Source organism: Chiloscyllium plagiosum, unplaced genomic scaffold (genome assembly GCF_037043375.1).
Source record: "Chiloscyllium plagiosum isolate Xiang-an unplaced genomic scaffold, Cpla_swu_hap1 HiC_scaffold_4, whole genome shotgun sequence".
NCBI lineage: Eukaryota > Metazoa > Chordata > Chondrichthyes > Orectolobiformes > Hemiscylliidae > Chiloscyllium > Chiloscyllium plagiosum.
In genome coordinates this window covers 104732596-104747509 of record NW_028270142.1, presented here as the reverse complement: position 1 = coordinate 104747509, position 14914 = coordinate 104732596, and the positions used below count along the sequence as shown (strand labels likewise).

The 14914-nt window shown below is 37.6% G+C and overlaps 1 protein-coding gene across 3 annotated transcripts in view; it reads left to right on the top strand.

Annotated features, from left to right (window-relative positions):
• Positions 1-14914, top strand: part of virma (vir like m6A methyltransferase associated) — a 108800-nt gene that overhangs the window by 60114 nt on the left and 33772 nt on the right. For all 3 annotated transcript variants that reach the window (XM_043688053.2, XM_043688054.2, XM_043688052.2), the window contains exons 13-16: positions 679-1223; positions 4834-5069; positions 5324-5576; positions 8964-9181. In XM_043688053.2, the coding sequence (XP_043543988.1) occupies positions 679-1223; positions 4834-5069; positions 5324-5576; positions 8964-9181 (1252 nt within the window). The remainder of the gene's footprint in view (positions 1-678; positions 1224-4833; positions 5070-5323; positions 5577-8963; positions 9182-14914) is intronic.

The following is a 14914-nucleotide window of genomic DNA, read 5'->3' as shown; positions in this document are numbered from 1 at the left end:
TGGAGAGTTTAGTTTGTATCTGTAGTGTAAATATAGAACCTTCATGCTCTTCAGTTGATTTCAGTTGTGAGGCAGACAGCTGTTAATTTGTGATGAAGCTAATTGTGAAGTAGTGTATCTCTGACATTTATTCTGGGATTTTTGTATTTAATTGTCCATCTGTCATTTGTCAGAAATTACTGCAACATTTGTACATAAAAAACAGTGGTTGCTATTAACCTCACTAATGGTTTGACAGTATTTAAGGCCCTGAGCTTCCTAACTGGAGATAATTAATTTCTTCTGTTTTGATCCTAGCAATAAAATATCGATTTCACCGTTATTGTTTACCATTATCAGTCCAAATGCAGGTATTAGAAACTGATTTCACTAATTCTTCATCTTTCACTAAATAATTTACTAATTTCAGTGAAACACCGTTTTCAAAACCTTTCTGATCTGGAACTGGTGAATGACTACATTTTTTTTTTAGATATCTTGCCCACATTAGCAAATGAGTGTGCGTGGTTTTGCTCCGGTTCACTTTGAAAACTATCTTCAAAAAATTGGCATTTAGCCAGTGAATCCTAAAATTGATTTTAATTATGCTGTTTGGAGGTTATGGATTGACAGCATGCATTTTATTTAAAAATGAAGTGTGTTTTATACTTGAAAATATTATTCTATTTCCTTCACTAGGTCAGCAGAAAGATCTTAAGTGGAATCTTGCAATTATTCAATTGTTTTCTGCAGAAGGCATGGACATACTTATTCGAATACTTCAAAAACTCAACAGTGTCTTAATACTTCCCTGGAGACTGCATGCAAATATGGGAACTACATTGCAGAGGATTATGATCCTTTCCATTACAAGATGCACTCTTTCCCTTTTGAAGGCAATGTTGACAGAACTTCTAAGAGGAGGGTCTTTTGAATTTAAGGATGTCCGAGTTCCCACAGTACTGGTTACACTCCACATGGTTCTTTGCTCTATACCTCTGTCTGGACGACTGGATGATGAAGAGCAAAAGATTCAGAATGACATTGTTGATATTCTACTTACTTTTACTCAAGGAGTCAATGAGCAGGTTGCTTATTCTGAGGAATCGTTGGCAAACAACACATGGTCATTAATGTTAAAGGAAGTCCTTTCCTTTGTATTGAAAACACCAGAAGGATTTTTCTCTGGAATGTTACTGCTTTCAGAACTCTTGCCTTTTCCACTGCCCATGCAAACCACACAGGTAAGATTCGTTCCTTTAGTTTGCTTTCAAATGACTCGTGAACATTGAATGCCTGTCAGTAGTATACCGATCATTATATCTGTTTTCAATGGTTTCATGGGAAGTGATCTTTCTGTATGGAAAATATTGTTTTACTCAAAAATCTAGTTTACTTAAAAATCATGTTAGTCTCATCTCAAGTGGAATCATTGTTGAAGTATTGAGATATGTTGATCAGTACCGGCTCAGAGCTAATAATTAAAGAATTCAATTTTCCAAATAAGACGAGACATTCCATTGGTATCCTGTGGCTCTGTCACCAGCCAATCTTTGTGGCCCTCATTGGCCCAAGTATATTACATCTCCTTGTTCCCCATTATGTATACTACTTGTTACCTCCTTAATGAATTCTAATAAATTTGTTAGGCATGAATTCTCCTTCATGAAACTATGCTATTTCTGATTGATCATATTGTGTATTCTTAAATGCTATAATATTGTATCCTTTATAATGCAGTCTAATGTTTTCCTAAAAACAGATGTTAAGCTAACTGGCCAGTAGTTGTGTTATTTGTCATCTTCCCTTTTAATGAAGTTTGCATTGACAGTTTTCTAGTCCTCTGGGACTTTTCAGAATCTGAGGATTCCTAGAAAATTACTATTAGTGTTTCCACTATCTCTGTAGCTGCTTCCTGTAACCACCTAGGATGCATCCCATCTGGTCCTGGGGAACTCTTGGTCTTTAGCCATCTTAGTTTCCCTAGCGATAGTTATTTTATTCATTTCCTGTCCTTTTGCCACTTAAATCTATTATAGTAATTTTGGGGTGCTATTTGTGTGATGCAAAGTATTTATTCAACTCCCCAGCCATTTCCTGGTTCCCCATTAATATTTCTTCAGCCTCATTCTGTAAGGAGCCTATGTTCACTTTGGATTCTCTTTTTTAATATATTTAAAAAAAGGCCCTGCTGTCTTAATATTATGTGCAAGTCTACTGTCAAAGTATATTATCTCTTTTTTTATTGTTGTCTTTTGTTGGTTTTGAAAACTTTCACAATCCTCTGACTTACTGCTAATCTTTGCCACACTGTTTCTTTCAGTCTGTTGCTACCATTAACTTGCCTAGTTAAACATGGTTTCCTAACCTGTTAATCGTGGTTCATTTATCCCCTTCCTGGAATCTTTTCTGCCCCCCCCCCCCCCCCCCAAAAGAATATGCCTTTGCTGTGAACCATGAATGTTTAGCTTCTGAGACTCAACCATTTATGCTGCTAAACTCCTTTCCCAGTCCGCACCAGCCACCTCTGCCCTCATTCCGTTGTAATCACCCTTATTTAAGCTTATCACAATTGTTTCTGACCCAAGTACCTGTCGCTCAAACTGAATGCTAAATTCTACCATGTTATGGTTTTTGTTTCTAAGTGGATCTTTGACATCATCTATTAAATGTGTCTCATTACACATCACTAGATCCAAGATAGCCATATCATTGCTTGGATTCACAGCACATTGTTCTGGAAAACTGTCCAGAATAGGCTGTATAAATTATTCCTTTGGTGATCCCAATCAACATGAATATTAAGGTCACCCCTAATCATGAATAATGTATAGTCTGTTAAATAATCTAATGGCACAGTGGCTCAGTGGTTAATGCTGTTGTCTCACAGCACCAAGGATCCAGGCTTCATTCAACCCTCAGGCACCTTTTTTGTGGAGTTTGCACATTCTTTCATGTCTGTATGGGTTTCTCTGGGTGCTCTGGTTTCCTCCCACAGTCCGGGGATGTGCAGGCTGGATGCATTAGCTATTGGGAATGCAGCATTAGAGGGATAGGGTGGGTTTTGGTGGGATGTTCTTCAGAGGGTCGGTGTGAACTTGATGGGCCAAATGACCTGCTTCCACACTATAGGAATTCCATGATTCTTATTATATCTCTGATTTAGTTAGATTTATAGCAGAGTAAATCCATTCTTGGCTTTAAATATTAATTTATGGACCAGGTAGTGGATTAATGCCTTCTTGTTTCTACCACTGTTTACTTTGTTAATATCAAGTGAAATCACTTAGAAGGCCTATCCGTTTAAGTGGATGTTAGGAAATGATGAAACATTTTTAAACATGTGTATGTATGCATTTTAACACATGTTCAGTACAGACAAAAATGCAAATATCAGCAAAATGTTTTAGGCATTTGGAGACGTTTGCCCCAGATAGACTGGGCAAGTCCCTGATTCGATACTTAGAGCTAATTAGCAGTGAGCTAATAGTAAGCTTAATTCAGCGAACCTTTACACTTCGTTTTGTGGAGAAGAATCTCATTTATAGTTAATAAGCAATAGAGTGGAAAGGTGCTTTCTAAAAGTTATTGTATGTTGCAGCTAGCTGCAGACAGGATCATGCCGAGATCTAAATTCCCTAAAGTTGTTGCACAAAATACTTGATGTTCAGGCTCATGCAAGAAGATAATTATTTAAGGCAAGGCATTTCAGTATCACCTTCGATAGTGCAATTGCATCTGGCAAGTTCTCAATTACTTTGATAAGGTGGGCATGGAGGGGTGAGGTTTTGAAATGACCAAGAAAGATAGTTTTTAAAAGAAATCTTTGATTCTCACTGTTGTGAAAGCACAACAATTTGAATATAAGTTGCTTTTTTTAAACCCTTGGATATATTTGTGATTTAAGTCAAAGAGCAATTTCAGGTTGAGTCCATGTTTGGTCAAAGGAAGGCTTTTATCATTCATTCAGTTAATACACAAGCTATCTCTATGTTATATTTTTAAAGCTGACCTTAATGGCTGGCTTTCTTATTAGATGCCAATTTTACTGATGCTGCTTGCTATAGAAGCCTATTTTTCAACTTTGGGTTCACAACACCTCCAATTACTGCTGATGAGCAACGGGATGTGATGAGAACCGAGGTTCAGGGATGTAGGCTGAGCCTTAATGTTGAATCATTGATGTCCCAGATGAAGGACAAGTCAAACCACAATTTCATGAAGTTGAGCATTTCAAAAATAGTTGTATGAGGTGTTTTCAGTATGTAAAAGTAGACAAATATGCATCATGAGGCTTTACCTTGAGTGTTTCATTTAATGTGGGCCAAGGAGGAAAATGTTGCAAAGAACTGATGTCAGGGTAAGTACAGAATTGCTTTTTTTCAACAATTTTTCTGTTTCCTTCTCTGCTGTCTCCGAAGTTGCATATAGTTTAGTGCATTCGTGTGGCACTCTGTAATTCAGTCAATTCGCTTTGAGTATTCATAAGTTTAAAGTAAATGTTCGTAGCCACTAAAGAAAAGCAAGTTGGTTCTCCAAGAAAAACTTTACAGTATAGAATGGCAGCTTTTATTCATAGGCTAATGAAGCTGAGTAAAATGACATTTAAACTGTCTTTCTTTTTAAAATAATTGTAAGGTTCAAAACACAGTGTTCTGAGGTATTGTGTTGTATTACAATATATTGAATCACAAATGTGATTTCAAATGTGTGATAAATGCCTCTAAACAAAGCTTTTTAATTTGTAAGGCTGTTGTAACTGGTGATCTTTAGGATTAACATTCATATTTTAGCTTAAAAAGTCCAACATTTTTATATTTCATGTAACCACAAATATATTATCCCGCTTGTTAGCCAATTTCATCAGAAGGTGTAGCTATTGCACTGAATACCCGAAAACTGTGGAGCATTCACCTTCAAATACAAGCAAAGTTCCTGCAAGAAATAGTACGTTCCAGCTTTGGATCCACATGTCAAACTCTGCAACAGATACTTAGGCGTGTGTGCATACAACTGTGCGATCTGGCTTCTCCTACAGCTCTCCTTATCCTAAGGACTGTATTGGACTTGATTGTAGAAGATTTGAGCAGGTAATCAGTTTTTGTGCTCTAGTCTGCTTTACTTGATTATGGTACCAACAGTTTTTTTTTCTGCAAGTAGCTGAGGAATTGTTTTTAAAGAGCGTTTTAAGACTTTTATTTACTTTGGGCAAGTTTGAGTTGAAAGAATAGAACATGTAAAATGCTTTATTTTTAGTTGTTTCATTTGTTTGAGCAGGAGGCTTTTTTTTTCATTCAAGTAAGAAAGTCTTGGCTGCAATGTTTAAATAATTTCTATTTCACAGTCCTTTAGAAGGAAAAGAGAGAGTCTCCACTGCCCAGACTGCACGTCTGCTTGCACTGCTGGATTCTTTAGCTTCACATGGAGCTTGCAAGGCTGCCCTTTTACATCTTTTAAGTGGAACCAGCAAAGGTGATGAGAGATTTGTGGAGGTCTTTCAAGTAATGCTGGAATTGCTACAGACAGCAGTTGACAACGTACATCACCAGCACTGTGCTGAATATATTGCTTCTTTTGTGCAGTCCCTCTGTGACCAGGTAATTTTTGTTATTAGTTTAAAAGCTAACCTTTCTCTCATCTTGTTCTTTAATCCCAGGCATTTATGGACACAAGTTCTTTTCACTTTGTTAGCAAAATAATTGAGTTTCCTTGAAATTAATACAGACCTTTACTTCACGTTGCTGAGCATATGATGATGATAAGGCAGTATTCACAATTGCTGACAGAACCAAGTACTAGATGCAGCCTTGTAAAAGACATTTTTGTATTCTGTGTTTCTCATTGAATTCCCTAATAGCAAAGCGAAGAGAGAGCAAAGCGAAGAGAGTTTAAAAAGTGATGTCTAAATACTGAGAATATCTATTAATGAAAATTATTACCCTTCAATTTTTATATATATTTAAATTTATATTTGAAATAACAATACTGGTCGATCCCTTAAGCACAGTTTTTTTTTAATACAAGCAAACTCAGTCAGATGAAACAAGCAGTTTCTTTTACTCTCACATTGGTTTGAAACTGCATTTCTGTAAGTAGGACATTGGTTAGGCCACTTTTGAATGTTATGTTCAATTCTGGTCTCCCTGCTCTAGGAAAGATGTTATTAAACTTGAAAGGATGCAGCAAAAATTGACAAGAATGTTGTGGGGGTTGGAGGATTTGAGCTATAGTGAGAGGCTGAATAGGCTGGGGCTCATTTCCCTGGTACATCGGAAGCTGAGGGATAACCTTAGAGTTTTATAAAATCATGAGGGACAAGGGTATGGTGAATCGCCAAGGTCTTTTTCCCAGGGTAGGGGAGTCCAAACCTAGAGGGCATAGGTTTAAGGTGAGAGGGAAAAGAGATAAAAGGGACCTAAGAGGCACCATTTTCACCCGGAGTGTGCAAAGTTAAAAATCACATAACACCAGGTTATAGTCCAAAAGGTTTAATTGGAAGCACACTAGCTTTCGGAGCGACGCTCCTTCATCAGGTGATTGTGGAGGGCTCGATCGTAACACAGAATTTATAGCAAAAATTTGCAGTGTGATATAACTGAAATTATACATCGAAAAATTGATTGTCTGTTCAGCCTTTCATCTGTTAGAATACAGTGATAGTTTCACTTCTTTCATGTGTAAATCAACATATTGTCTAGCTATCACCATTGTTAACAGCTAACCCGAGAATGCAACTTTAAAAAAAAAGGGTTTTGTGATTTTTAACTTTGTACACCCCAGCCCAACACCGGCATCTCCAAATCACCCGGAGTGTGTGTGAGTGTTTAATGAACTGCCAGAGGAAGTGGTGGGGTGGGTACAATTACAACATTTAAAAGGCATCTGGTTGGATACATGAATAGGAAGGGTTTAGAGGAATGGCAAGTGCTGGTAAGTGGGGCTAGATTAATTTAGGATATCTGGTCAGCATGGATGAGTTGGACTGACAGATTTGTTTCCATTCTGTACACCTATATGACTTGTATGTTTTGACAAAAGAGAAGACCTGAAAATTAAGGATGCAATGTGAGAGGAGAAATTCAGATGCTGAGTTATGTTTACAGATTGGTATTGATATTAATCCATGGAAAATAATAACAGATTAATCTTCACAACAAGCATAGTAAGATATCTAGAATTGCAACAGGGAAAGGCAGTAAGCTGTTTTCATAAAAATGTTTGTTTTCATCTATGTACAGTAATATGCATTTGGCTCTGCAAATCAGGAGAGCTCCCAGTGCCAACAGGAAGTTTTTTTTCCCCAAGCTTTAAGAAAGGAAATTAATAGTTTACATGATTCTGTTTTCCAAAGAATTGTCATAGCACAGGACTTCTTGTGCTGTAAATGGAAAGTGTTTGCATGTGAAGCCAGTTGAGTGTCCGTTCTCAGCTATTCAGCCTTAATTAAATCTATCTAAAATAACTGACATGGTTTTATGAACCTGCAGCAGGATGACTGGGCCGTTTTCAATTTAGGTGAAGGTAATACGAAATTTAATTTACGTTAATAGGAAATTGATGTTTATTTTCCCAATTTTGCACTGCTTGAAAATTCTAATATTGAGAATAGTTAAATGACTGCCCTATCATCTGTATCTGACTTTACTTCAGTCTAGACTAATCCAGACTGATAGTATCCATTGGGTTCTGTCATCCTGCTGTGAGAGTCATGAATGAAATTAGTTTTGCTAGTTTTAATCAGTTTGTAGTGGCTGTGAGCCCAAAGTGCAAAACGGGTAATTTATCACCAATTGGCAATCATTCCTAGACCACAAAATGTCTTGTACTGTATAGAGAATGGAAAATACTGCACTGACAGATTGAGAATATTCTTATGTTGGCATGGTTTGGGGTCAGAGTGAATAAAAGCTTGCACTGCGACTCACTTGTGAATCCTAGTACCAAACATTGACAAAAAACATGCCACCAGCTGAATAATCACTCCTCTTTATTAAAGAAAAAAAATCCTTCTGTATTGTTTAGCTCTTCTAGCAAATCTGAATCCATTCTACTGCTGACTCATATACTATATTCAGAGATGACAATTTATGTAATATTTCACAAGATTTGTATTGTGAGCAAGGAATGGTATAAAAATTGTGTTGAGAATGAGTTTGTATAAATCCAAAATCATAAACTGTTGCAAGTTTATTTACTAATACCTTTCCAGAAAGTCCCCTCTTCATTGGTTTTAGGTGTAATTATCAGGCAAGCTTTTAAGCAACAACTCTTCAGGCAACTGGCCTTCTCCTGTTCCTAATTCATATTATCGAGTCACAGCGATGTACTGCACAGAAACAGACCCTTCAGTCCAACTTGTCCATGCCGACCAGATATCCTAAATTAACCTAGTCCCATTTGCCAGAGTTTGGCGCATATCCTTCTAAATCTTTCCTATTCATGTACCCATCCAGATGCCTTTTAAATGTTGTTGTTTATAACTGTACCTCATTGTCAAATTAGTAGATCTGAAAAAGGCGTAATCTTGGAGGAAAGGCAAAAGAAATAGAAAAGAGTCTGTATTTCCCTTCAAGACTGTTTCACAAAACATATAATTGCTCATGATTTCTCAGTTATGCAAAATCACCAATAATTGTTCTGGATGGAGAAGACCCACTTAGACAATCAATCTATTTGATTATTGGTCAACTACTATTCTTCTAATAAAGGTTTGGTGCTCCCTAGTTGCTGGTTTCTGTATAACAAAAAACATTTGAAGTTCATTCTACTTTTTGAAACCAAAATCGGACTTTTTGTATCACCGCTTTTAAGATTGTAAGTTTGATTATTTCTTGAATTGTATTTGAGTTCACCCTTCATTGTGGATTATTATTAGGTGCTTCTCATTCTAATGAGACATTGTAAAATATGTTCTGTAATGTAAGCTCAAACAAAAATCGGTAAATGGTATTTTGATATTGGTTCCTTTCCCCCCACACTTGCAGGACATTTCATTGATGTTGACAAACTCAACTGAGGGACCTGGTTCTGACCTGGAACAGCTATCCAATTCCCTGCCAAACGGAGAACTTCTATCACAAATATGTGACAGTTTCTTGCAAGCACTAGCTAACAGTGAGACCACTTATACCACAGTACTTACATGTCTCAGGACCATGATGTTTTTAACAGAACATGAATATGGCTTTTTCTATTTGAAGAGGTAATGGTATTGGAGACATTTTTAAAGCTTTTTAATTTAAGCCTTTTTAGATTGAAAAATAGAAGTACAATATGCTGGGAATTTGATCTGAGTTAGCTATCACCAAAATGAATAATTTTGTTCAGTTTGAAAGGATTGTGGTCTTGCAGTTATTCAGCACTGAAAATCTGCTGAACTTGTGGAGCAGAATGAAGAATGTGCGCATTAACCTATGAAGCAGTCCTTATACCATTGAAACACTTCAGTAACCATCTGAATTCCATACTGAATAATTAATTATTTTATTTGAGTTTGAGATAGTGACCCATAATTGGTAGCTCACAAATTGTTTTTTGGATAGTGCTGTCCATCAGATTTTCACCGGGAGCCATACAAATGTAAATTAGCTTGTGAACCAAGTTTGCTAAACTGTCTGCATACTTCTGTAAGTCTTAATAATAGCTTTTTCTTTAGTAGATGCTTCCTTAAGTTTTTATGTATCAAGATTATTTGCATTATGTTCTCCAACTTGGTTGAAATTCCACTTCACATCCATAATAAATCTGCTTCCAAGAAGTTTGGATTTCTCTTTTAAGAACATGACAATATGAGAATATACCAAGTAGGAGTAACAGTAGGCCGTTCAGCCCTTCAAGCCTACTCTGCCATCCAGTGAGATACTGACTGACCTTCCATTCAAACTCAATTTTCCTGTACTATCCCTGTGTTCCTTGATATTTTTTATATATAAAGTCTTATTAATCTCTATTGTGAACATACATGATGACTAAACCTCCACAGCCTGTTGCAGTCGAGGATTCCTCTGAGTGAAGACGTTCCTCTCATTTCAGTTCTAATTTCTGAGACTTTATCCCCTGATTCTAACCTCCTCACATCACCAAACCAGAGGAAATGACCTTGCATCAACTTTGTAAATCCTTGTCAGAATTTACCAGAGAATGTAGACCAGTTATTTTTTTTTCTCAGAGAGTATTTCCCTCCCATCTCAGAGTTAATTTACTGAATCTTCATTGTCTTGTTTCTCTGGCTTGCCATTTTAATTTCATTAGCTCTGTAGTCCATTTCCTTTGATCTAATACAATCCTTGATTTATTTTGTCACTGCAGTTGGAACACTTGGCTGGATTATTGTGCGTTAAAAAAATACACTTTGGTTGTAGACCATACATTAGTTCTGTGACTGTTAGTCACTTCCTGTCTACCATCTGACATTATATGTACTTGCCTAATCCACCATCAGCAGTTTGCCCCTCACAGCTTCATAATTTTGTTTGGTAGATTTAATTTCTGATTGGACAGCATAATTCTCAAGCTTGAAATAACATGCTATCATATTGTGGCCATTCTCTGCTGAAGCTGATGAATTAACACATTTTCATTTCACAGTGCTGGATCTAAAATAGCCTATTCCCTATCTGGTTCCTCAGCGTTCTGTTCTAGTAAACAACCTTGCATGCAATCCAAACATTCGTCCTTCACAACATTCGTCCTAATTTGGTTTCCTCAGTCTGTATGTAGTTTAAACTTCTCAAGATCGCTGTACTACCCTTGTTATACGAACCTCTAATTTCCTGACTTATCCCGTGATTGACTGCTGTTGGTGGCCAATAAACAATTTCACGAATATTTTCTGCTACTTGATAAATTCTTAGTTCCACCCAAACTGATTCTACATTCTTGAACTTTGGAACTAATGTAACCTGACATTACAGTGCTAATGCTGTATTTTAAACTGGAGGGTTTCTAATGTATTTTAAAAATAACATAGAAAACAGGGGATTTTAGACCAGCTACCCTGACAGTGATATTAGGGGAAATGCTGGAGTCTGTGATAAAATATTTAATAGCAGATCACTTAGAAAACAGTGACAGGATTGAGCATAGTCAAGATGGATTTACAAAAGGCAAATCATACTTGAAAACTCACTGAAATTATTCATGGATGTAACTCTGGGGGAGCCAGAGGATGAGGTTTACTTGGACTTTCAGAAGGCTTTTGATAAGGTCCTATATAAGAGATTAGCTTGTAACGTTAAACTGCATGGGATCAGGGGTAGTGTACTGACATAGATAGACAACTGGATGGTAGACAGAAAACAAAATGTAGGAATGTAGGTTTTTATTTCTGAGTGGCAGGTAGTGACTAGCAAGTATTGCAGGGATCAGTGCTTGGAACCCCAGCATATATATTCACAATATATATTAATTATTTAGATGTGGGAACTAAATGTAATATCACCCAGTTTGCAAATGACACAAAATTGGGAGGAAGGGTGAACTGTGAGGAGGATGCAGAGAACGTTCAGTCATATTAGAAAAAGTTGAGTGTGTAGGCAAATGCATGGCTGATTAAGTATAATGTGGGCAAATGAGGTTATCCACTTTGGTTGCAATACCATAAGGGCTGATTATTAACTGAATGGCGATAGATTGGGAATGGTGCAGCGAGACTTGCATGTCCTTGTCCACCATTTGCTGAAATCAAGCATACAAGTGCAACAGGTGGTGAAGAAGACATTTTGTATGTTGGCCTCCATTGTGGGATGATTCGAGTACAGGAGCAGAGATGTCTTGCCGCACCTGTACAGGATGAAACCATACCTGAGTATTGTGTGCAGTTTTGGACTCCCTATCTGAGGAAAGATCTCTCTGCTATGGAGGGAGTACAATGCAAGTTTACCAGACTGATTCCTGGGATGGCAGGACTGATGTATGAAGAGAAACTAGATCAGTTAGGACCAAATTTACAGGTGGTGGAATCTAATAGAAGCCAATTAAATTCTAATCAGACTAAACAGAGTAAACACAGGAAGGATGTTTCTGATGAGTGGCAAGTGCAGTACTCAGGGTCACATCTAAGGATATGGGCTAACCCATTTAGGACGAAATCAGGGAAATTTCTTCACCTAGAAAGTGGTGAACCTGTGGAGTTCTCTGCTACAGAAAGTGGTTGAGGCCATTTATTGAATGTTTTCAAGAAGGAAATAAATATAGCTGTAGGAAGTAAAGGATTCCAAGGACAAGGGAAGAAGTTGGGAACAGGATACTGAGTTGAATGATCAACTAGGGTCACATTGAATGGTTGAGCAAACTGAAAGAGCTTAATGGCCTATTTCTCCTATTTCGATGTTTTGACAACTCTGAGCGGATACATCAAGCTGCAGTCACTACCATGACGTTCTAGCATCTTGGAGCTTCTACATACTCAACCTGTGACAATCACCTGTCCAATGATATTTAGTAATAATTAAACTTATTTATATTTTTCAATTAATTTATAATTTCCCTCCTTAACTAATTTCCCTCACTGAAACAACTCCTGGATTCACATTCTGCATCTAAGCAGCACTGAGAGACCTTTGAATTTTGACATTTTCGAAGCACCCTATTCAGATATGGTATTATCCACTTGGGAGCAGAGTGGGACTTGAACCAAAGCATCCTCGCTCAGAGGTATGGAAACATTGTATGCCACAAAAGCCCCTAAAATTGTGTCATCTACAGCCTCGTTTCACACTTCCAATCTCTCTACAGCTGTTGTAGCCTTTCTTGACATCTTCTATGTTACTGATGCTGTCACGGTTACCTTCTTTCTGCACATTCTTAATTTTTTACTTCTATTTTCATTTCCTTCCTAATCTTATGCATCTGTAAGCAACTTGATGCTTCTGATCACTGATTGATCCTTGTATCTTTCTCTAGATTTGTTGCAGTGCTCTTTCTACAATTCATGACTCCTCCTACCTTGACCTTAATCCTATTGATCTGCTGACAACTCAACTTTCTTTCCTAGCCCCACACTAGCCCATAATAGGAATAGTTCATAGTTTGGAACAGTGCCTCCCTTTTCAGAACTCCCATTATCATTCTCTCTGTCCTCTTGCATGTTGCAAGCAGTTCACAAACAGATCAGCCACAATCTTATTGATTTGTGGAGCAGTCTTGAAGGGTTGAAAGCATATTTCTAATTCTAATTCTTATGGTTGATTTTTTGCAAATTCGTGACCATCTTTCCTGCATCTCTATTTGAATCTAGTAGAGTAGAGTAGCTTTTATTTGTCATTTCTCTCATATACAACTGATCCCTGTCTGCCATACATTGAAAAGGTACCAACTAAAGTCACAAATCGTATTGTCTGTGATTATGATTGTGGTGCACTATACCTTCTCATTCTTGTTGACTTCTTGGGAGTTTTCGTTTGTCAGTCATACCGCTACCTCCAGTCACCAGCTTAGTGGATCTGTCCTTGCTGGATTGTGCTCTTATCCAACTCATTCCAGCAATAAGGAATCTAACAATTCTTGCACCACTTTCCCTGGAAACCTCCAAGTATTTAACCTTGGCTCCCTATGGTGTTGTTGTGCAGCTACTGCTTCTTGTTAATATATTTCCAAAACTTGGGGTCAATGCTCACACTAGTTACGGCTGTCTGTAGCATCTGTCTCAAAGCCTTCCTTGCCCCTATGTTGCTCGACTGCTCGCCCATCCCTGCTATGGGGCACATAAACTAGTAATGTCAAGGACTGATGTCAACTACTACCAGTGCAAACCCTGTGCAAGTGCAACTAATTGCATTACCCTCCTGGTCAATGTGTGGATTGACTGCTTTATGTCACTTCTCTCCTGCTTTAAAACAAATACATAAAATCAACTGTTAGAACTGCGGTGATAGAGTCCACCACCACTATGATCCCACTATTCCATGGTTGCAACATGAAATCAAAATCCCTTTTATAATCAGGTTTCTTATTAAACACAATTATGGATTTATTATCAAAATAAACTTATTGGAGAAAGATGTAATAACTGGTTAACACATGCAGTCAGGAAATTGTTTCAAAAAATTGTTCGTGGAATTGGCGAGATGCCATCTATTTATTATCCATCAATGTAGAGTCAACATGATTGCTGTGGGTCTCGAGTAGCACATAGGCCAGACCATGTAAGGATGTCTGACTTCCTTCCCTAAAGGACAAAAGTGAACCTGATAGGTTTGTACATAATGGCCATTAGGCTAGCTTTTTACTCCAGATTTTTATTGAATTCAAATTTCACCATCAGCCGTGGTGGGATTTGAACCTTTGTCTGTAGAACATTGACAATGCCCTTGGGTTTGGATTTTTGGGAAATGACATTATCATAGCTTCCCGTATAGGGAAGTTTAAGTTCTTAGTCCAATAATAACCCCAAAAAACAAAAGAACAAATACACGTACACTCACTCTCGTGCTCTCTCTCTCTTCCCCTCCCCCCTTTTCTCTCTTATGTATTCTGTCTCTCTCATGCTTAGACACATAGACCAGGCTTCCCTACAATTCATCTGTTTCTTAACAGGCTTTCTTTCCTTGAAACAAAGGATAAAACCTATTATTGTTCAAAAGTGATACAACTGCAAATCGGGAAATAATCACCATAGTGTCATAGAGCTGTAGGGTATGAAACAGACTGTTCGTTCCAACTTGTTCATGACGACCAGATATGCTAAATAAATCTAGTCCCATTTGCTACTCATATCCTTCTAAACTGTTCCTATTCATATAGCCATCCAGGTGCCTTTTAAATATTGTAATTGTACTAGCCTCCACCACTTCCTCTGGCAGCCTATACACACCAACCTCTGCGTGAAAAAGTTGCTCCTTAGGTCCCTTTTTAAATCTGTCCCATCCCACCTTTAACCTATGCCTTCTAGTTTTGGACTCCTCCACCCTGGGGAAAAACCTTTGTCGATTCAACC